Genomic DNA, 21,177 nt, shown 5'->3' with positions numbered 1-21,177 from the left:
AACTTGTCATCATTTTGTTATGGGATACAATGGTGTTTTCCAGTTACGGCTATTATATCAGCTAGAGATAGATAACCCTTAAGCAAATACTTTGGGTGACAGGACCTAGAGTAAAATTAAGGGGGGCATTATTTGCATTTCCTTGAGCAGCCTTCTGAGTTGAACTTTTTCTCTATCTGTGTAACTGCTTGTGTTTTTATGTCGAAGATTTTTTTCCAGTTTTCTAGGCACCTCTGCGGTATTTTCACTTCCTTTTAGTTGTATTACAAATATTCTCCCTGACGACATCATCTCTGGTTCTGCACCAGGAGGCTAAGATCCTGGAAAGCCAGGTTCCCAAGTTACCTCAGCTTTCGCATTACTCGAAGGCAGCTGTTTCCGGTACTGAGCAGGCGTGCGCAGGCGCACCACGCCTGTCCAAGCCGCGCCACAGAAAGGCCCTTCCCTGGGACAGAAGAAACCTCGAGCCCAGTTGAGTGCCGGTGAACTACATTTCCCAAAGTGCAACGGGAGAAATTGCTGGCGGCGATTGGGGCAACCGGTTGCGGACTATTCTGCCCGCTTTGGACTACACTTCCCGACACGACGCGCGAGGCGTTGCCAGCTGCGGGCCGAAGGCGAGTTGACGCGGGAGCTCGGGACGTGAGGCATGAGCGGCGCCCTCCCTCGGCCCGTGCGTGTCTTGCTCCCTACCCGCGCGAGGGTCGCGCGGCACGGGGCCTAGCGGCGGGCATCCGCGTTCTCAGGGGCAGGTGCAGTCGCACGGGCGTCAGGGAGGGCAGCTGCTACCATGGAGGTGAGCGGGCCGGAGGACGACCCCTTCCTGTCGCAGCTGCACCAGGTGCAATGCCCAGTGTGCCAGCAGATGATGCCCGCCGCGCATATCAACTCGCACCTGGACCGCTGCCTACTGCTGCACCCTGCGGGGCACGCGGAGCCAGCGGCCGGGCCTCATCGCGCTGGGGAGCGGGCTAAGGGGCCCTCGCCACCCGGCGCCAAGAGGCGTCGACTGTCGGAGAGCTCGGCGCTGAAACAGCCTGCCACCCCGACGGCGGCCGAAAGCAGCGAAGGCGAGGGCGAGGAGGGTGACGACGGCGGCGAGACTGAGAGCCGTGAGAGCTACGACGCACCGCCCACGCCCAGCGGTGCGCGCCTCATCCCGGACTTCCCGGTTGCCCGCTCCAGCAGCCCAGCTAGAAAGGGTTTGGGGAAGAGGCCAGCGGCTGCAGCCGCGGCGGGCAGTGCATCCCCGCGCAGCTGGGATGAGACGGAGGCGCAGGAAGAGGAGGAGGCGGGGGTGGACGGCGATGGCGACGCGGACGTGGACGGTGAGGACGATCCTGGGCATTGGGATGCGGACGCCGCCGATGCTTCGTTCGGAGTCAGCGCGGGTCGCGCACATCCTCGGGCACTGCCGGCTGAAGAAATCCGACAGATGCTGGAGGGCAAGCCACTGGCTGATAAGATGCGTCCCGATACGCTGCAGGACTACATCGGGCAGAGTAGGGCGGTAGGGCAGGAGACGCTGCTCCGCTCGCTATTGGAAACCAACGAGATCCCCTCGCTCATCCTGTGGGGCCCACCAGGTTGCGGTAAGGTGAGTGCCGCTCTTGCCCTGGGGCCGTGGAGGTGTTCTGAGCCGGGTGCGGTCCTCAGAATTCCGGACCCGTCCTCTGGAAAGGGAGGCCTGGGGGCGCGGTCCTGGTTCGTGAGCCGAGTTTGTAATAAGCAAGCAAGCATGCCGTTCCCCCAGGTTCACCAGACCCCTTGTTGGGCGTTTTCCAAAGGAAAATGCCCGAATTTCTTGGTTTATATAGAGATGTGGACTGAGATTCGAGCTATCTTTGTGGTCATATCCCTGATTTTTAGTGACCCAATTCCAAGCAAAAGGGCATGCTGCAAACATTGAGGAAGAAACAGTTTTGTATGCTGCATTCATTGTGGAAAAGCAGCGAATTAAATTTTTTTTTCTATTATACCCCCCCCCCCCCCCGCCACTAGTTGGTTTATTCTAACTGGTTTTTGGAACTAATAGAAGTCTCCCTTCAGTGAGTCGTTTTCAACAGGCATTTCCATAACTTTCTCATACCGCCTGCTGCTCGAGGAAAGCATCAATGCTTTCGTGTCCTGCTCTGTGTATCATCTTAACCACAGCCAGAGGAGATTGGTTAGAATACCGTGGGTGTAGAGAACAGGTCACTGGAAGAATACTTGAGAAAATGTAATGAAGTGACACTCCTGTTCATAGGATAGCCCCGTCCTATGGACAGTCAGGAAAGAGCCCGGGAATATAAAGAGCTCTTCTTAATTTGTGGTTCAGACTGCTTCATTCACAAGCAGCCTCCTGATGTTTATCCTGTTTTTCTTCTCAGCTCCTCTCTCAGCCACACCTCTTTATTTGCTGGAATACATCATTCCTTTTGTGCCTGCTTGTACACATGTTTTCTCTGGCCAAGCATAAATCAGATGTACCCAGATAAGGTTTTTTTTTTTAAAGCCCTGGCCCTTGTACTCTACCCCATCATCGAGCTACCCTTCCAACCTCCAAAAATAACATGCTGATTGTTTAGCATTCATATTGTTAGCATCTTGCCCATTCCTCCCAGATTTAGTGGTTTGGTCAGTAGCATCGGTAGTAATTCTGACATCTGTGTAACAACATGAAAATAGTCAGCTAAGGATGCTTGTAGGCTTTGAAGAGGTCTGCAGGGGGATGAGTGGTGAGTCATGGAGGGTTGAAGTCAAGAGATTTACTGGGCCAAGGCTGCTCAGTGAGGCACCTGGTGATAGTCACAAGCCTATATGACAAGGGAGCCTAATTCCAAAAGGCACAGGTAAGCTGGGCTTGTTATAGGCAGCCATCGTCTATTAACACTCAGCTGTACAACTTTCAGAAAATAAAGTACTACCTTTCTGTTTAGATAGTTTGTCATTTGGCAAGCAACCTCTTTTTCTTTCTTCCCATATTTAATATTGAATCGCTAACAGTAGTATTAGTAATGGCAAATAAATATTTATTGAGCACCCACTAAGTGCCAGATGTTGAATTAAGAGTTTTCTTGAGGACCTGAAAGGTAACTTAGTAGTTAAGAGCACAGACTGCGCTTCCCGAAGACCCAGGTTCGATTCCTAGCCCCCACATGGTGACTCATAACCACCTGTAACTGCAGTTCCAGGGGACCAGGTGCCCTCCTTCAGTAGATCTGACATCCTCTCTTCTGACCTCCCAGGGCAAGAGGCACACACATAGTGCAGACTTACATGCAGGCAAAACACCCCATGTGCATGAAACAAGTTCTTTTTAAAAAGTTTTCTTTAGTCTTTGTTTTCTAATTACTAATAAGATCCAATTGCTGCCTTTAATTTCCTTCTAGAGTGAATGTTCAGAAGTGGCATGTAGCCATGTCATATGCTAGCTGCTTATTGACCCCAGAAGCTGTTGATTTTGCTTTTCTCAGCTAATCTGCTGGCTTCCCATTTGAGCTTGGTTCTGGGATCAACTCTTATCCTGGGGCCTTTAGCATTATACTCTTGGCCAAAGGAGAAAGAATTTTCTCTTTGGTGAGAGGTCACAGCTGTCACCCTAGCTTTGCTAAATCAAGACTGCTGTTCTTTATTGGGATTCATAAGATCTTAAAGAGTCCACCAAAAAGGAATCAAAAGGAGTTGAGGATGGGGGGTAGTCAGAATTGGCCTCAGATTTAACTCTCTTCCGATTTTCATTGGAATGCTTTAGTTTAGTTTTGGTTTAATTCTATGTAGCCTGTGCTTCAGCACTCTTCCCTGTTCAGTGTGCTTGGCTAAGTAGATATGATGCTGCTTTTGGTACCTGTGCACACTGCCCAGTCTGAGGAGGTTTTTAAACCTCATATATCTTTTTCTAGACCACCTTGGCACACATCATAGCCAACAACAGCAAGAAGCACAGCATAAGGTTTGTGACATTATCTGCAACAAATGCCAAGACAAATGACGTGAGGGATGTCATAAAGCAAGCTCAGAATGAAAAGAGCTTTTTCAAAAGGAAAACCATCCTTTTTATTGATGAGATTCATCGTTTCAATAAATCTCAGCAGGTATGTTAACCTTTTATTGTTTTTAGATACTATGCATATAAGATACATAGAATGTAAGATCACTTTGTAAAGTATAAAACAGTATACAAATGCAACAAATGTTAACTTTCCTCAAGACACATAGGCTTGCCATCCATCCTCAAGCCCCTCTCTTTCTTTAAAGTATTTTTAGATGACAAGAGAATGCTTTCTCCCTCTGGTAAATGAAATAATTTGTCATATCTCTGAGCTGTCCATAGAAGAAAAGGTTCTTTTGATCCATTTTCCAACATTTAGAGCCTTTTAATCTAAAAAGACATTGTAACCAATTGAACTCAATCTAAAGATCATTATTTAAGACTGGGGTAAAAAGCACTTCTCTAACTTATGAAAACCCTGGATTCTACCTCTGTGCCCTGCCCTCCAAAGCTAGGGTTTTTTCTTTCCCCAGTATTTTTATGTTCAGAATTTTTTTTCTGTGCCTTCTAGTTCTTGTCAAGGTAGAATTGTAAGATAATGCTCCATTTTAAGCCCTTTCTTTCTAAAGAAAGAAAACGATAGTTTGTTTTTATAAATAAAACTTATTTTTGAAATAGCTAAATAGAAAAAAAAACTTTCTCAGGCATACTCTTTTCTTTGATTTACATTGTTGCAGCTTTTAAATTATAGGTGGAAATATTTCCCAACACTAATAAACCCTTTTCCTCCAGATTTGAATCTTTTTGAGTATAACAACACTAGAGTTGTGCCAGATTGGCTTAAATGTGGATCAGGGGCTGGCGTTTCCCCGTCAGACAATGCCTGCTGGTTGTATATCCACCAGTTTGTTAAGAACAGTAACATTTTTGGAGAAGAACATTGTAAGGGAAGCACATTTTAGAAATATCAACAGTGATTTGTAAAAAGCTAATGTTGCAGATGTACGTACTATGTACTAGTTCAGCATCGTGTAGCCAAGAGTTAGTTCATCTTGAAACTCTTGCAATTGTACTTGACAAGTACCATATTTTTACAGCAAGGGACCACGTTCGACACTGGCACCCAGGAGTTGCACATTACATACACTAACCAAGAAAGATACTCTTGAAATTGAGCTGTCTAAAACTGATGAGTATCCTGAAAAGGAAAGGTTAGAAAACGAAGGAGTAGACAGACAACTTACGTAGGATTCTGCCTGTGGCTGTTGAGTGGAATCACTTCCTTCTCTTCCCCTCCCATGATTAGGACACTTTCCTTCCTCACGTGGAATGTGGGACAATCACGCTGATTGGCGCAACCACTGAGAATCCTTCCTTCCAAGTCAACACCGCACTTCTGAGCCGCTGTCGGGTAATTGTTCTTGAGAAACTTCCAGTAGAGGCAATGGTGACGATTTTAATGAGAGCAATCAACTCACTGGGAATCCATGTGCTAGACTCTAGCCGTCCTACTGACCCTCTGAGCCACAGCAGCAACTGCAGCTCTGAGTAAGTAGATTGTGTGCAGCCCCTGGGTGCCCACACTTCCCTGAGAAGCTCTTGGCAGAGGGCCAGAGAGGGCTGGGCCTTAGGGAGTGGAAGGGTAGAGGCTACGAAGAGCTGTTGCTCTGCCTGTAAGGAAAACGAAGGAGCAGGGAAGTGCTTGACCCTGCCTGCAGGACCTCCCTTAGATTCCCCTTTCTTAAGGCAGGATCTCCCTAAGATTCCCTTTTCTTAAGGTGCATCTTGTGGCTACTGATAGGTGTGCTGTGTCTCTGAGCTTTAGTATTGCTTTGCTATTGTAGTAACCTGGACATTTGCTTTTGTGCTTCATGCTTTTTCCTCACTCATTTATTTTAAAGGTTTAGACAGAGTATAGGAAGCCTTATTTTAAAGGCTTCAAGCCACTCATTAAATAGAAATAGATAAATACTTCTAAAATTAATTTACAAACCTTTGGAGATTTGTGTTAGATTCAGATTTCTTTTTGTCCCTCCCCCACTGTAATTTTCAAAGTATCGAGGAAAAGCTATGTAACTCTATCCATACTATTCCTTAAAACATTTTGTAAATTCCAAAACTCATTTCCATAAAAGTAAAGAAGTGTAACTGAAAGTGACACGTTCTGAAAGTGATAGACTGAAGAGGCTGTCTCTTTCCTTTTGTTGACTACCTCTGCATCATGACCACCCTGTAGCCTTTCTTGTGGCTAGTTCACTTGATTTTGTGGGTCAGAGGTTTTTCTTTATTGTTAGAGATGTTGTTCAGAAGTCATTTGTTCATGTGCTGGCTGAAATAATGCAGTAGAACATAATGTGGTCTGAGGAGAAACCATTGCCCACCTCCTCATGCTGTTGGCCAGACAGCTGCTTGTGCTTGCTCCAAGGCCAAGTTCTGGGGCCACTTTTCACTGAGGATTAAAGTACAAGGCATAGCTGTACTCTCAGGTTTTAGGTTTCAACAGTTTCTCCCTATGTGTCTGGATTCTCCCATTTGATTTTGTCTTACATTTAGGAAGAGTACTACCACCGTGCTTCATTAAAAAAAAAAGTCTTGAAATATTTGACCAAGGATCCTGGGCAGAATGAAGTTGTTTCATTGTAGTATACAGTTATGGAATGGTCATTAGGAGTGTGGCTAGGAAAAAAGTTTGAGACCTGCTGTTTTCTGACCAATATTATTATATCAGGGGCCCTTGTGGGCTGGGTCTCAGGTATCTACTATAGTCTTTTCTCCGTCTTTTTGGGGGTTAGTTCAAGGACCCCTTACAAATAAATATGCAGATACTTATGTATGCTATATAAAAAGATGCAGTGTTTGCTTAAATCTACACACATTCTCCCATAGCCTTCAAATTCTGATTAGTGATTTTAAGTTTTTAACTTTTTCTTTTTGCTGTCAACTCAATACCTTGCTCATGACAGAGAGATGTTTTACTACTGAGTTTTATTCCTTAAAATATAATATCCAAATATGATACAAATGCTATAAAAATAGCTGTTACTCTTTATTGTTTAGGGGCTAGGGACAAGGAGAAAAGATCTGCACATGCTTAGTAAAAACACATTAAAAGAGCCTTTTTTTTTTTTTTCTGTTTGATTGATAGAATTTTAGGCTGTAGAGAATCCATGAGTCAGCTGTGGACTCATGACAGCATGTGGTACAGGCAAATTGAAATGAGAGAAGCAAAAAAGAAAATTGCCTAAGCTTTAGGAAACTGTCCTATATGTTGGTTGTAATTTGTCTGTAAGTTCATGTCCTTCTTATTCAGGGTCACTTTTATTTCATGTCATTCCATGGGTCTGAGTTATTCCTGTTCTTCCAGGCTTCCTATTCACTGCTTTGCTGTGATTGAACTGAGATCAATAGAATTGTGGAGCTCGTCCAAACGAGGAGGGTTTTGGTGCTTTAAGAGATTTCCAGATGATTTGCAGGCACATAAAGTATGAGGAGATCAGTATAATTAAGATCTCATATAGATACAGACCTGCTAAAAGGGCATTGTAGTCAGTGCACACCTCCCATATCCAAAATGACTCACCATGTTTCCTCTGACATTTGTTTAGAGCTGACCCTAGTTATGGCTTCCTTTCTTTATTGCTTGCTTCTGTCCTCCACCTTCCTGGGAACACTAACAAAATGGAAAGTTGTCCTTGTTTATATCCCATCACCCTGTCAATCATGCCTTATGAGCGTGGTGATTGGTTAAGGCATGAATAAATTCTAACTTTTAATGTGAAAGACATGGCTTAATTCTTCAGGGTTGTCCTTCAGAGGAGATAATTGCTCAGGTATGAGAACCTTTTTCTTTAGTAAAGTATCCCTTTTTATCTGCTGTAAACACAGTAAAGTATTGACCTTAGCACAGTTGATGACTGACAAGTTAGGAGATGTCATAGATCACAGAAAAACTCACAGTTTAGGTGACTTCCTGAAAGAAGTAGCTGCCACTTCCATTGCCAAGAGTCATTTTTGACTTCCTGTGCTTTCATTCCTACACATCAGTCAGGTGGGTTACACTGATCTAGTAGAAGAAGAGACTCAGACCCAGCCATTGATTCCTTTCTGGCAATGCTGAGGGTGCATTTGTGTTGATGTGGTATATTTTGGTGCTCTAGGTAGAAACTAGAACATGCACAGAGAAATGCTAGACTGGAAGTCTGTGCATGAGGTGGCAGGTACAGCATCTAGGACTGACTACTCCAGGTGATGCTTATACCACCTGACTGCATTGCAAATCCAGGTTCTCACACACAGTGTCTTCAGTATAGCAGCACAGAAGTATTCAGTTTCTTCTTGCTTGTTTTGGTGCTGGGGTTCATATCCAGATCTTTTCAGCTGCTCAGCCACTAAGCTCCACCTATCTCCACCCCAGCCTGCATGCTCTTAAAAAGAAAATTCCTTAGGCCTTTAATCTCAGCATTCCTGAGGCATTAAAAGTCCTGCATATGCTAGATGTTGGCTGCTAGGTATTGTGCATGTTAAAAAGTACCTTTCTGTGCCTGTAGAGAGTGTGTAGTGTGGTGAAACCCAGAGGAGCAAAGAGCTTGCAGTACTCTGCTATGTCGTCTGTACAGAGAGCTCCATAAACTTGGTATAATAGAGGAGAGGAGACCCTGTTTTCCAAGAGCGTGTGTGACCCCAAGTATCTAAGAGATGTATAAAAGTCAAACTTTGATGTCTGATGATTCATAAACTTATGATAATGATGGTGGTGATGATGATGATCTTGGTTATGCTTTTGTTTTTCAAGATGGGGTTTCTCTGTGTAGCCCTCTGTCCAGGATGGTCTTGAAGGTGGTTTAAAGATCCACCTGCCTCTGCCTCCCAAGTTCTGGGATTAAAGATATTAACCACCACTGCCTGGCTAAAATTATTTTAAAACAGTTATTTACTGTACATGTAATTTTTTCACTAAAGATGAAACTTATTTGCTTAATAATGAGATGAATGTGGTTTGTCTAAAACAACACAGAGGATATACACTAACTGAAACTTAAATACTGATGAATGACAACACAGAAATATTGGAAGTCTTAGAACTGCGGATGGAACTCAGTTGGTACAGTGCTTTTCTAGTGTGCATGAAGTCCTGGGTTTGATTCCCAGCGCTGAAAAACCTGGGCATGGCTACATATGTCTATATTCTAGCACTCAGGAGAAGAGGAAAGACGATGTAAAGTTTAAGGTCATTCTAGGGTCTGTAGTTCAAACCAGGCATCTTGAGTCCAGTTAGACAGCTGATTAGCTGGCCATGTGTCACTTAAGTGCACCTTTACAGATACTTCATTTCAGGCTCTGGCTTCTTTTATTCAGTGAACCAGGCTGGCTTCTTTGATTCTTCCATGAAGTTACAAGCAATTTTACTTTCTAGTATCATGTTTTGAAAAAATCCCCAAAATTAATGTGTGAAAGAGTTCAGGCCTCTAGAAAAGATGAGGGAGTTTCCTGTATTCTACTACGATCAAAACTTTTTTTTAGTTGGAGAAGCTAGGTCCTAAGTCTTTTACCCCTGCATCTTGTTAACCAAAAATACATTTTCAAATGCATTTGTTTTAGCCAATTTTTCCTTATTACAAACGCTTTAGGTCTTTGTTAGTGTTGTTTGTTTGTTTGTTTTTAAAGAAAAAAAAGCTCTCACTGTGTTACCCTGGCTGTCCTGGCTTTGCAAGTCAGGATGGCTTGGAACTCAGTACTGCCTGCCTCTGCCCCCTGGGTTTAAATTCATGGGCTCCTACCCTGGCCATATTACTTCTTTGTTTTATTTTTCACTTATTTCGAGTGTGGGCTTTGCTGCATGTATGCCATGTAATAATGCATGTGGAGGTCAGAGGACAACTTACATTAATTGGTTTACTCCTTTTACCGTATGAGTTGTAGGAATCGAATTCAGGCATAACAGCAAATTATTTAGCCACTCAAGCATCCTACTAGTCCCTGTGTATGACCTCATCACAATATAACTTGCTGTTTATTATTTTATTGCAGGATTCTATGAAATTTTGGTTATTCTTTTCCCAAAGTAGAATTTGCTCCCAATTACTTTTCTTTAACTTTTGAAATTTCTTTCCAAGTTGAAACATGCCCCTTCCTTCTTGTGCATGTATGTGTGTAGGAAGGACAGACTTCTTAGAATCAGTTCTTTCCTTCTATGTGGGTTCCAGGGATTGAATTCAGACAGTTTGGCTTAGCAGCAAGCACATGTGCCCATTGAGCCATCTCACTGGCTCCTATTTTATAATTCTCAGTATGAATTATTACCTCCCTCATTCAATTATAGGACATTTTATTTTTTAAAGTTTATTGTTGTTGTTATTATTATTATTAATAGTATCAATATGTCACTGTGTGGGCTTGTGCAGTGTGTGGGTATGTGGTTGCTAGAAGAGATTAGTTGGAACCAGACATAAGAGTTCTTAGAGCCAGAGTTAAAGATGGTTGTGAGCTGCACTACATTGGTTCTAGGAACTGGACTTGGGTCCTCTGCAAGAGTATTACATGCTCTTACTCACTGAGTCTTCTCTCTAACCTTAAATGTGTGTGTGCGTGTGAGTGTGTGTGTGTGTGTGTGTGTGTGTGTGTGCGCGCGCGTGCGTGTTACGTTTGTGAGCAAGTACATGTGTATCATGGAGCATATTCGGGAGGTCAGACAACAACTTTGTGAAGTTGGTTCTTTATGTAGGTTCTCAGAATTGATCTCAGGTCTCCAGGCTTGTACACTGTCTACCTTTACCTGCTGGGTCATCTTTACTGCTCCCAGAGTATTTTAATTCACCTCACGTCATTACTCTTCACAGTTTATAGAAGCAGGAGTTTGGGCCATAACTGAATGATGGGTAGAACCTGGGAAATTCCTGCCCAGCATTCTTAAGTGGGGACTTTCATCCGTGCTTTGCTTATATCCCTTGGGTGCTATCAGCACAGCCCCTCTTACTATTTGGACAGAGTTGCTGACAGATTTATTCTGTTTTCACAATACTCTGACGGGGTAAAGTTGCAAGTATGAGTCATATATAAAGGGAAGAAGGAGTGGTCACTCTGTTGACTGCAAACAGGAACAGTAGAAGACCTCTGCATTAGAACCTGGAGTGACAGTTAGCTACGTTAGCTGCATAGGCAAGCTCTGGGTTCAGAATAGATAGCAATTGAAGAATATACTGGGTATCAGCCTCAGACCTCCACATGTACCAGTACACACATGTATGTACACACGCGTGCACACACAGTGGTTAAGAGTCTAATGTTTAAGGGAGTGGCTTAATTTTCCCAAGAGAATAAACCTCACGTCCACTTTTGAAGCTCTAGTTACAGTGTGCTATTTATAAATCTTTGAAGTACACACTCATAAAAGGGGCATAGACCACAGTGTTAATTTTAAAGACCAGACTATGTGCTTCTATCTTTTGATTTTGTGTGTGTGTGTGTGTGTGTGTGTGTGTGTGTATTCAATATAACATGTATTTGCTTTAGAAATGAGGTCTGATCCCAATAGTGTTTTAAAAATTAGCTATACTGTAAATGGCTGGTTGAATCATAAAGGAAAATTAACAAATGACATATTTTTAAAGAAAATATTGTCTCACCCTGAGATGGTAAGAAAGCCAAATTAATCCACTCATTACACAAATTTGGAATGCCTGTTATCTGCCAGGCACTGGGACTACAACAGAATGATAGACCTCCCACCTCTTCTGGCCTTGAATGCTATCTCTGAAGGATAATAAAAATAATTAAAAAAAAATAACATTCTCAAATACTATACTCAATGAGAATAGAGGTCAGTAGCATACCTCATGATTTAAAGCTCACAATTTTTGTGTTGCTAGGAAGCGGAAGATGTTGCTTTTATTCCAAGGCAAACCGGAGGTATTCAGGCAGTTTTGTTTATTCCATTGCCTTCCTGGCATGCACTTCCTGCTTAGGTCCCTCTCTGGTTCTGGTCCTTTCTCTGCATATTTTGTTTTGTTGTGCTTTTTGATTTTCTTTTAATTCATCCTCCAGAAAATCCTATCTCTAGTTATAAATGTTTCCTAGGCTCTACAGAATGCTAAAGTGTAGTCTAGATGTGTGGTGAATCTTCTGGTGAAGTGTCTGCTGGTTGGAGCTGCCATTAGAAAGGAAAAAGGCAATTCACCAGAGCTGTGGGGCTCAGGTGGTCCTCAAGGGCCTGCGAAGAAAGCAGTGTTAGAAAGTTACATGATGAGAACTTTGGTGTTTTGCTTTTTTGTCAAACTTACACACTGGAGTCATTTGGGAAGAGAGAACTTCAATGGAGGTAATGTCTGCATCCACATTGCCTCTAGGCAAGCCTGTATTTTCTTAATTAATGATAGATGGGCAGGGCCCAGCCCATGGAGGCAAAGGTACCCTGGGCAGTTGGTCCTCAGTTGTATAAGAAAGCAGGCCTGAGGAAACCATGGCCAACAAGCCAATAAGCAGCCTTCCTCCATGGCTGCTGTTTCAGGTCTTGCCTTGAGTTGCTGCCCTGAGTTTCCTCAGTGATGGACTGTTACTTAGAGTTGTACGATGAAATAACCCTTTCCTCCTGCGTTTGATCATGGTGTTTAGTCCCAGCAGCAGAAACCCTAAGACCATAATGAGTAGCTAGAAATCTAGGATAACTTAGGTAAAGAAAAGAATGTCATTTTTTGAAATTTATTACCATACAAAGGATTAAGTTTCATTATGGCTTTTTTTTCAAATAAAATTTGGTGGGTTTATTGTTGTTTCTAGTTCTCTCATCTCCCTTCCCCAAGGCTGTTTTTAAAACATTAGACATTACTTCTGTGGGTGGGTGGGTGTTAACTTCAGCAGTTGGGCTGGACCCTTTCCCCTTCAAGACCCTTTCTTAGCCCAGCCCAGTTTACTGTACACTGTTTTCCAGGTAGTTCATTTGGACATCTGTGGCCAGGACTCATTGTTCCCATAAATAATTTTGACTGAAGACTGGAAATGACATGAATAAACTATACATTGAAAATATATATATTTTTCCTTCAAAAAATAGAATTAGCCACTCAATTAAAGATATCCTAAATAATATGTGTTAGATGGATAACTAGGTTGGGAAGAGAAATTTTATTAAATCAGCCTTTAATGGTAATCATAGTTTGACCTTCTTTATGAAGGCCTGAACTTAGAAGTGGGATTGTGTCAGGAAAATATGACAGAAGTCCCTAAGTCCTCTGCTGAGAATCAGGTAGAAGGATTGCTAAGTTAGGCTGCATTCATTGGGCTGCATAGAGAGACTATGCCTCAAAGAATGTAAATGAATAAATGTTATTTTGAATTTCAGTTCTAAAAGGTTAGGTGACTTGCTCAAGTTCTGTGAGAGTCCTCTCTCAGTTTCCAGGATAGTGGGAAGTACCAGATACTCATTACACTGGGAAGATTTATATGATTAATACCAGCAGAAAGTGGCATACTGCCATCCAAGAATGCCATGGCCAGGGGCTGGGGATTTAGCTCAGTGGTAGAGCGCTTACCTAGGAAGCGCAAGGTCCTGGGTTCGGTCCCCAGCTCCGAAAAAAAGAACCAAAAAAAAAAAAAAAAAAAAGAAGAATGCCATGGCCAAAATTCCAAAGACCTGTTATTCTTTGGTCTGCCGTGCCAGAGTAATTGAGATCCTTGTTTGTTTGTAAGATGAGGGATTTGGGCTTTCTGATTAGAGAAATGTGATGCTGTCTTTACCCCATGTGAAAGGTGATCCTAATATTCCTGTGTCATCAGATGTGGCTTACCCTTGACCCAGGCTTTCTATACACTATGGTGAAATGCTAGCATGTCTAGTAGTTTTCATGATTCTATAGGCTAGAAGCAGACAGACCACTTGTCAACAGTGATTTTGCATAGCATTTGGTATATTGCATTGTATAAGCCTGTATAGATTAACTTGTATAGTGATGTCCTCTGTGGCTCAGAGATAGACTGTGATAGCCTCTCAGGTCCTCTGGCTCAGAGGTAGACTGTGATAGCCTTAGCTTGTGAGATAGAGTGAGATACCGTATAGCTCATGTCTGGTAAAGTGTAGTGACATACCCTTAGGACTTAGGAAGTTTGGTCAATTCTTCATTTAGACAATGCTTAATTATCTATGTTAATCATGTATTCAGAGTAAATAGCAGAACCTTTGAACCAGAATGCTTTGCTGAAGTTAAAGTTAAATTAAGATGTGCTGGGGTTGGGGATTTAGCTCAGTGGTAGAGCGCTTGCCTAGAGAGCGCAAGGCCCTGGGTTCCATCCCCAGCTCCGGGGAAAAAAAAAAAAAGAAAAAAAAGAAAAAAAAAATTAAGATGTGCTGCAAACGAGAAGTTGTGACTTGAATGTGTTGGTAACGAGCACTGGTTTCTGTTACAGGCCCTCGGTCTTCATAGAAGATAAAGCAGTGGACACTCTGGCTTACCTCAGTGATGGTGATGCCCGGACTGGCTTAAATGGACTGCAACTGGCAGTGCTGGCCAGGTTAAGCTCTAGAAAGATGTTTTGTAAGAAGAGCGGTCAAACCTATTCTCCTAGTCGAGTTCTGATCACTGAGAATGATGTGAAAGAAGGTCTACAGCGGTCCCACATTTTATATGACCGAGCAGGTGAGGAGTTGAACTATGAGAAAGGTAGAAGTGCAGGAATAATTGTGCCCAAGCTCATTCCCTCCCCCCGTCCCCACCTCCCGACCTTCATCCAGGTCCAAAGCTTGCTCCAGATGCCCAATTTGATCTGCATATTACAATGGAAGTAAGCCTCCTACACAGGGCTGGTCTTTCTGAACAGGCATAAAACAAGCTGTCTTGATAAGAATCGAGAATAGCTTGGCTGTATGAAATAGGAGGCTTCCCCTTCATCTTGTAAGGTTGTTAGTTACAGAAGTCCCCCTGTTGTCTGCTAGCACCTGGGAGAACATGGCAGTTTGAAAGGCCATGAATTCAGTTGACAGTAATTCTTGTGATCACTTATACAATCAGTAAGGCAGAAAAGACTTACTGGTTTATTGTAGAATTAAAATCCTCCATTTTTAGTCTAGAAGATGAGATTATAAAGATTTTGATAGTTTCGTTTTATAGTAGCTTTGAAATTTTTAATTTTGCAGTTTGTGCTAGGTGTTTGCATAGACACATGTTTATAGATGACAGATAACCGAGCTCTTATTAAATCTGTGAGCTGGTAGTATTAAATATCATAAGCACAGCATCTTTGTAACTTCTCAGGAAAGGTAGAAATGAAGATGACTTACTGTAGATTAAGCTAAACTCTGGTCTAAAACATTTGTGTGACTCTGAATAGTATCATATTGCATAACTGTGGAGTGGAATGTCCATGCCTTTAAAAGTCCTGCCAGAAAAAGGAGCTGATAATTGAACCTTCTAGGTCTCATGATGACTGTGCCTGGTATTTCTTAATGATGAGAGTTCTCCTTACAGGCTAGAGAATTGGGTGTGGGGGCTGCGGAGTGACTCTGGTCCCGCCACTGCTTTTCATGAGTGAGCTGGCTGGCTATCCATCCTGAGTGACCAAAGCATCCCTAGCTGATAATAGTGGGTGATGTAAATAGTGCTGAGAACACATTGGTCACCCCTGCCCCATCTGTGTTGTGCTGAGCATGTGCCCAGCCAGCAGCCTTTTTCCATGCTCTGTCTTGAATGTCTTGTCCTTGAGAAGCCTGGGAAGTAAAGCATCTAGGCATAGCACCCTACTTTGCTTTTAGCCAAATACTAACACGAGATAAGAGCAAAGGGAACATTTTTCAGAAGTGAGCAGATTCTTGCCCACCTTTTTCTTTTTCTGGAGGTCCAGTAGCAATGGTCTTTATCTCCTCTTGTGAACATCCCAGAAGACCTTTTTCTTTGACTCTACCATCTTTCATATTTATCAGGCTACTAGTCAAAATTATAGGACATTAATGATCTTTTGAATGCTTTTTTTTTAGATTTCCAAAACAACCTTAGAAAGTAGCTTATTAATATTATCCCTACTTTATATAAAACTCATCTCAGTTCATAAAGCATATGCTAAAACTGATCCTAAAATTCAGCCTTATCTATTTCCCAAGAAGATATATAGCCTCACTGCCCGCATATACCCCCATGCCTACCTCATGGAGTCACTAAGCTACTCTATCCAGACCATGTTACAGAGAAGAGACACTTGGAGGTGTTCAGCCCTAGGGAACTATATAAGGGAGCACTTTCTTTTTTTTTTTTTCTCTTTTTCTTTTTTTTTCGGAGCTGGGGACCGAACCCAGGGCCTTGCGCTTGCTAGGCAAGCGCTCTACCACTGAGCTAAATCCCCGACCCCAAGGGAGCACTTTCTTACTAGCCCTTTGCTCCTCCAGGAGGAGCTGAAGGCAGTGGAAGATATTTGGCTTGGTAGCACAGCCATGAGGACCCATACGTCATGCCCTCCTATATTAATGTGCTTGCACTGCCCATCCACACCAGCATGTCTGTTCCACAGGGGATCATCAGACACACATAAATATAATTCACATTCTTAAGAAATGTACTTTTACAGGTTGCTCCAGAAATAAGAATTGTAGAACCATTGTCCTGTAAATGTGTTAGCTTAGACTCTTGGAGTTTTTTATTACTTTGATGTGACAAATACAAACATAAAACTACCATTAAAGGCTTTGTATTATTAATTTCTTTTAATGTCACAAACTACACAGTTATTCCCTAGTATCCAGTAAGAGGTTCAGATGTTTATACACCATAGTGAAGATATTTCTGAGTGAGAACAAGTGGTCTGCCCTGCATTGATCTCATGTTTTAAGGTTAATACGAACTCTTCAATTCTCAAGCTGCATATAATAAAAGCAAAAGTGAATATATTAGGCTATTCTGTAGGCTAGTAATTAATACTAACAGGTTTAGTTCTTCCTTACTGTTTGCTCTGCACAAGGCCTGTGTGTTACAACAACCACATTTTACCCAGTGTGAATCCCAAGGCATGGAGAACTTGCTAAAGTCTGCATTGCTGGTGAGTTTGAAGTTCAGGTCCAAACTACCTCAGGCTAGAGCCTGTGATGTAGATCACTGTATCGTATAATTGGATTACCTCTTTTGTTACGTCAGTAAGATGAGTAACCTGTGTTACAGAGTATAGGATTAATAGGTTTGGGGACTAGAGGTGGTTGCTCCGCTCTGTTGAGAGATCAGGGTTCAAAGTGTCCAAACCAAAGAGGCAAAACAGGCCATAGCCATGTAGATCACCCAGGACACTTCTAGCCAGGGTTCATGGCTCACTTCACTAGACCAACCCCAGGTAGGGGACACAGCTTATTCATAAAGTTTAATAACTAGATTCATGTCATTGACCTGACCTAGATTTCCTTAGGAATTGAAGTTTTGGAGGCCCTGCAATCAGCCTATTAGATACTTACCCTTTGTAGACCAGTTTCTTGTCACTCTATTTGAAGACCAAATGTCAACTTAGCAGCTGCTAGGATTTGTTCCTGGAGCCAGAGTGCTCTGCCCATCAGAGCACTGTCGCATTGTTGATGTAGCTCATGATGTCTACAGAGCAGGTGCTTCTCTGGAAGGACTTAGGACTAGAGGACTTGCCTTCTCAGCTGTCATGTCCTTAAACTTACAAAGAGAATGGTTAGAAGGCATGGGCATGTGTAGGGAGCACTGCTTATTTTTGATTATTGTTTAGCATTATTCCCTGTTCTTACATGTTTTTTCTAAAGTATACTTAGCTAATCCGTTTGCTTGTGAATCTAGGATTGAAAATGGACTGAGGCCAAATGGTGAGGATGGAGCCATAGTGCTTTGAGGCTAAGAGCCATTAGTGCATTTGCCAATACCCTAAGATCCTGCTTTACAAATGTCACCCACAGTCTACAGTGTAATGACCATGGGTTTTGGATATCAGCAAGTCAACTGGAAATGACACTGAGGAACAAATGGGCTCTGTCAGCTGTCCTTGCCACTTTCTCTTAACCCTGATGACTATGACCAGACCCAGTCAGTTTTATTCAAATAGATTCTGTGTGGGCAGGAGATGGAACCAGGACATGGGAATCTCTCACCCACCTCTCTTGTCTCTGACAGTCCACAGTGATAGAGATCACCCTTAAGAGTGCCTGTCTCCTCCCTTCCCTTTGCCAGCCTCTATGTCTGAGTGTCCTCTGTGTGTATAACCATCAGGAGTTTCTCCTCTGAATAGGACTGCTATGAAACAGGCATGGAGCCATGAATGAATTCTGGGGTTATTCAGGTTTCACCCCACTGACTGTAGCTGGAGGGCAGCTGTATGCCTGCCTTCCCCAGCACAACTGGGGCCTGTTTTAGTGCTGCTTTGTGTGTTGGGTAGGTGTACAAGGTAGCCATGTGACTGTTGTTCTGTGTACAGGAGAAGAGCACTACAACTGCATCTCTGCCCTACACAAGGCTATGCGTGGCTCTGACCAGAATGCTTCCCTGTATTGGCTGGCCCGGATGCTTGAGGGAGGGGAGGACCCACTCTATGTGGCCAGGAGGCTGGTAAGGTTTGCCAGCGAGGACATTGGTGAGTGGAGAAGAGTCTGTGTTGGGTGGGGGTTCTGAGAGGGGGTGTGCTTACTATAAAGTCATAGCATGCAGAATAGGCAGGAAGGAAAGACTTGACATGAGCTCAGTGGTCGGTTACTCCATGTGCATGTGTCTGACTGTTTACAGAGTCACGGTTTTTGCGTCTTTGGAGATGAACTCAAGATCTTTCAAAACATCGATATATATATATATATGTATATATATATATGTATGTATGTATGTATGTATGTATATTTTTGATTTGCTTTGCAACCAGGTGTTAAGGTTTTTATTCATTAATTCTTGAGGTAGAATGGGAAGTTCTGGACACCATTCAAGACAAAGATTAGGAAAGTTTTCCTTTTCTTTTTGTAGATACTGTGTTTCATCCATCCATTCTTATGAATGCCTTCATGGCCTTTGCACTTTCTGTCCGTCATATTTAGTCTCTTTGTTTTTTCTACTGGAATGTATTTTTCCACAAGTGGCCATTTTTGATACCAAAGGTAACTCAATAAACAGTAATGACTGTTATAAATGTAATGTGCTTGGAAATCAGAGATAAATTGATATAATCGTGCTGGATGTTTTATCCCTAAGTCTACATACAGTAGTGGTTGCTGGTTTCAGCAGCACACTGACGGTCGGAATAAGGGTGTCCTGTGACTTAAATTTCGCCTTGTCTCTTATTGTGTGATAGGTCTGGCAGATCCGTCAGCACTAGCCCAAGCGGTTGCTGCCTACCAAGGCTGTCACTTTATAGGCATGCCCGAGTGTGAGGTAAGACACCAGCTCAGGTCTTTGCAAATCTTCTTTGTGCTGTGCCCTGTCTTTTATAAGTCTAGCTTTCATCTCAGGTATGTAAGGCCCACTAAACAAACTGCTCAGCTTTTGAACTGTTATGTAGAATCTTAGCCTCTTAGAGAGATGAGAACTTCTGTGTCTCATCAAATTGTGGTTTGGCTTTGGTTTTGTAATATTGGGGCTTGGACCCAGAGCTTGCATGTGTTAGTTAAGTCCTCCACCACAGTACTATCCACAGCCCTGTTTTAACTTTCTAAAGAGGGTCTTATTGTTCAAAATAGTCCTTAAACCCATTCTCTAGCCCAAGCAGGCCTTGAACTAAGAACTTCCTGCCTCGGCCTCCAAGTGACTGAAAGTATAGGACTGTCACGAGAAACAAGACTGTGCTTCCACACTGTCTTTGGAAGTCCTGAGGCACAAAAGTGTTCTAAACTTTCTGGGAACAGGAAGCAGTGGCTTCACCTCCATGCAGGACAGCTTCCTAGTCATCTGCTTTATGAATCAGGCCTTAAGAAAGAATTGGTTTAGTGAGAAGTTCTTATGTTAAATGAGAAGTATTATTCTAGTTCCCCTCTCACCTCATGATACTTTCGCCATTGTTATTAATTGTCCTGACTAAGTGAAAAGGGACTATAAAAGTTAATTTAAAAAACAAGCAAGTATAGGAATCATCTGAGGGTTAACTAGGAGGAATCATAAAGTACTCTGCCAAACAGAAACTTTGTGGTGACATGTACCCATCTGTGTCCTAGGTGCTTCTGGCCCAGTGTGTGGTGTATTTTGCCAGAGCCCCAAAGTCCATTGAGGTGTACAGTGCCTATAACAATGTAAAAGCCTGTCTGCGGAGCCACCAGGGGCCCCTGCCTCCTGTACCCCTGCACCTGAGGAATGCGCCCACCAGGCTGATGAAGGATTTGGGTTATGGCAAAGGCTACAAGTATAACCCCATGTACAGCGAGCCTGTGGACCAGGACTACCTGCCTGAGGAACTGAGAGGAGTTGACTTCTTCAAGCAAAGGCGGTGTTGACTCTTGGGCCATGAGTAGGATGCTTGTATCTTGAGGAAGGCCAAAAGTCACTGGATCTTGGAGTTGGTTGCCTGGGGAAAGTTAAAATAGACCAACATTTTGTGCCAGAAACTAAGGGTTCCATAGATGGAGGTGGTTACTTCAGCTAAATGTGTACCATTGAAATTGTGTTCATTTGCACTCTGTGCAATGATTATGCTTATGAAAATACCTGGCAGCTTTGTGCAATTAATGTTATAAGGAATTATCTATTTTGTCATAGTATTTAAGTCATAATGTCATTTCAAAATTCTGTTCAGTAGGCTTTTTTTTCTTTTAAAAAATGTATATTCTGGGTAGTTACAATTGGTAAGAGAAAATGTAATTGTGATTTAATACTGCATAGTGATTTGGGTATTTTTTTTATATGCAAAGGTCTTATGAGCCAATAAAACTATTTCAAAGTACTCTTCAGTTCTCCAGTGCTCCTCCTTCTTGGGGTGGTGGCACCAGTGTCTGCCACTGTTTTGTTTCAAGAACTGGATACAGAGAATGTGCAAACACCATAGGTGAGAAGATTGGGAAGGTAGGGAATTTTTCTGAAAATTAGTTTTGCTCCCTCCTTTGGAGGATCTCACTATGTAGCCCAGACTGCCCTTAACTTGTCCTTTCCCCTCATCTCTTTGGTGCTGGGATTATACAGGAGTATGCCACTACACCCCACTCATTTTAGTTTTAAAGGACTACACTATGTAGCTCTATGTGGCCTGTGAGAGACTAGCATTCCTAGCACATACCAGCCAAGACCAGTAGGCCTTATTTACATGTAACCCTGTTTGTAAACCCA

General features: G+C 42.8%; 1 protein-coding gene across 1 annotated transcript; it reads left to right on the top strand.

Annotated features, from left to right (window-relative positions):
• The first annotated feature begins 605 nt into the window (after window positions 1-605).
• Wrnip1 (WRN helicase interacting protein 1) lies at window positions 606-20,797 on the top strand. The gene is made up of 7 exons (NM_172332.2): window positions 606-1,597; window positions 3,885-4,076; window positions 5,280-5,521; window positions 14,369-14,598; window positions 18,362-18,517; window positions 19,220-19,299; window positions 20,076-20,797. Exons 1-7 carry the CDS (start codon window positions 791-793, stop codon window positions 20,349-20,351), a joined length of 1,983 nt encoding a protein of 660 aa, NP_758835.1. The 5' UTR covers window positions 606-790; the 3' UTR covers window positions 20,352-20,797.
• Window positions 20,798-21,177: the final 380 nt, after the last annotated feature.

Source organism: Rattus norvegicus, chromosome 17, assembly GCF_021556685.1.
Source record: "Rattus norvegicus strain SHRSP/BbbUtx chromosome 17, alternate assembly SHRSP_T2T, whole genome shotgun sequence".
In the NCBI taxonomy this organism is placed as follows: Eukaryota; Metazoa; Chordata; class Mammalia; order Rodentia; family Muridae; genus Rattus; species Rattus norvegicus.
The sequence above is the reverse complement of the archived record's forward strand: the minus strand, read 5'-3'. Positions and strand labels throughout refer to the sequence as shown.

Bases quoted from the DNA above. Each gene is read 5' to 3' on its own strand.
- Wrnip1 (NM_172332.2), top strand. From the start codon at position 791: ATGGAGGTGAGCGGGCCGGAGGACGACCCCTTCCTGTCGCAGCTGCAC. The intron at 1,598-3,884 runs GTGAGTGCCGCT...ATCTTTTTCTAG, and splicing joins GCCCACCAGGTTGCGGTAAG to ACCACCTTGGCACACATCAT. The intron at 4,077-5,279 runs GTATGTTAACCT...TCCCATGATTAG, and splicing joins GTTTCAATAAATCTCAGCAG to GACACTTTCCTTCCTCACGT.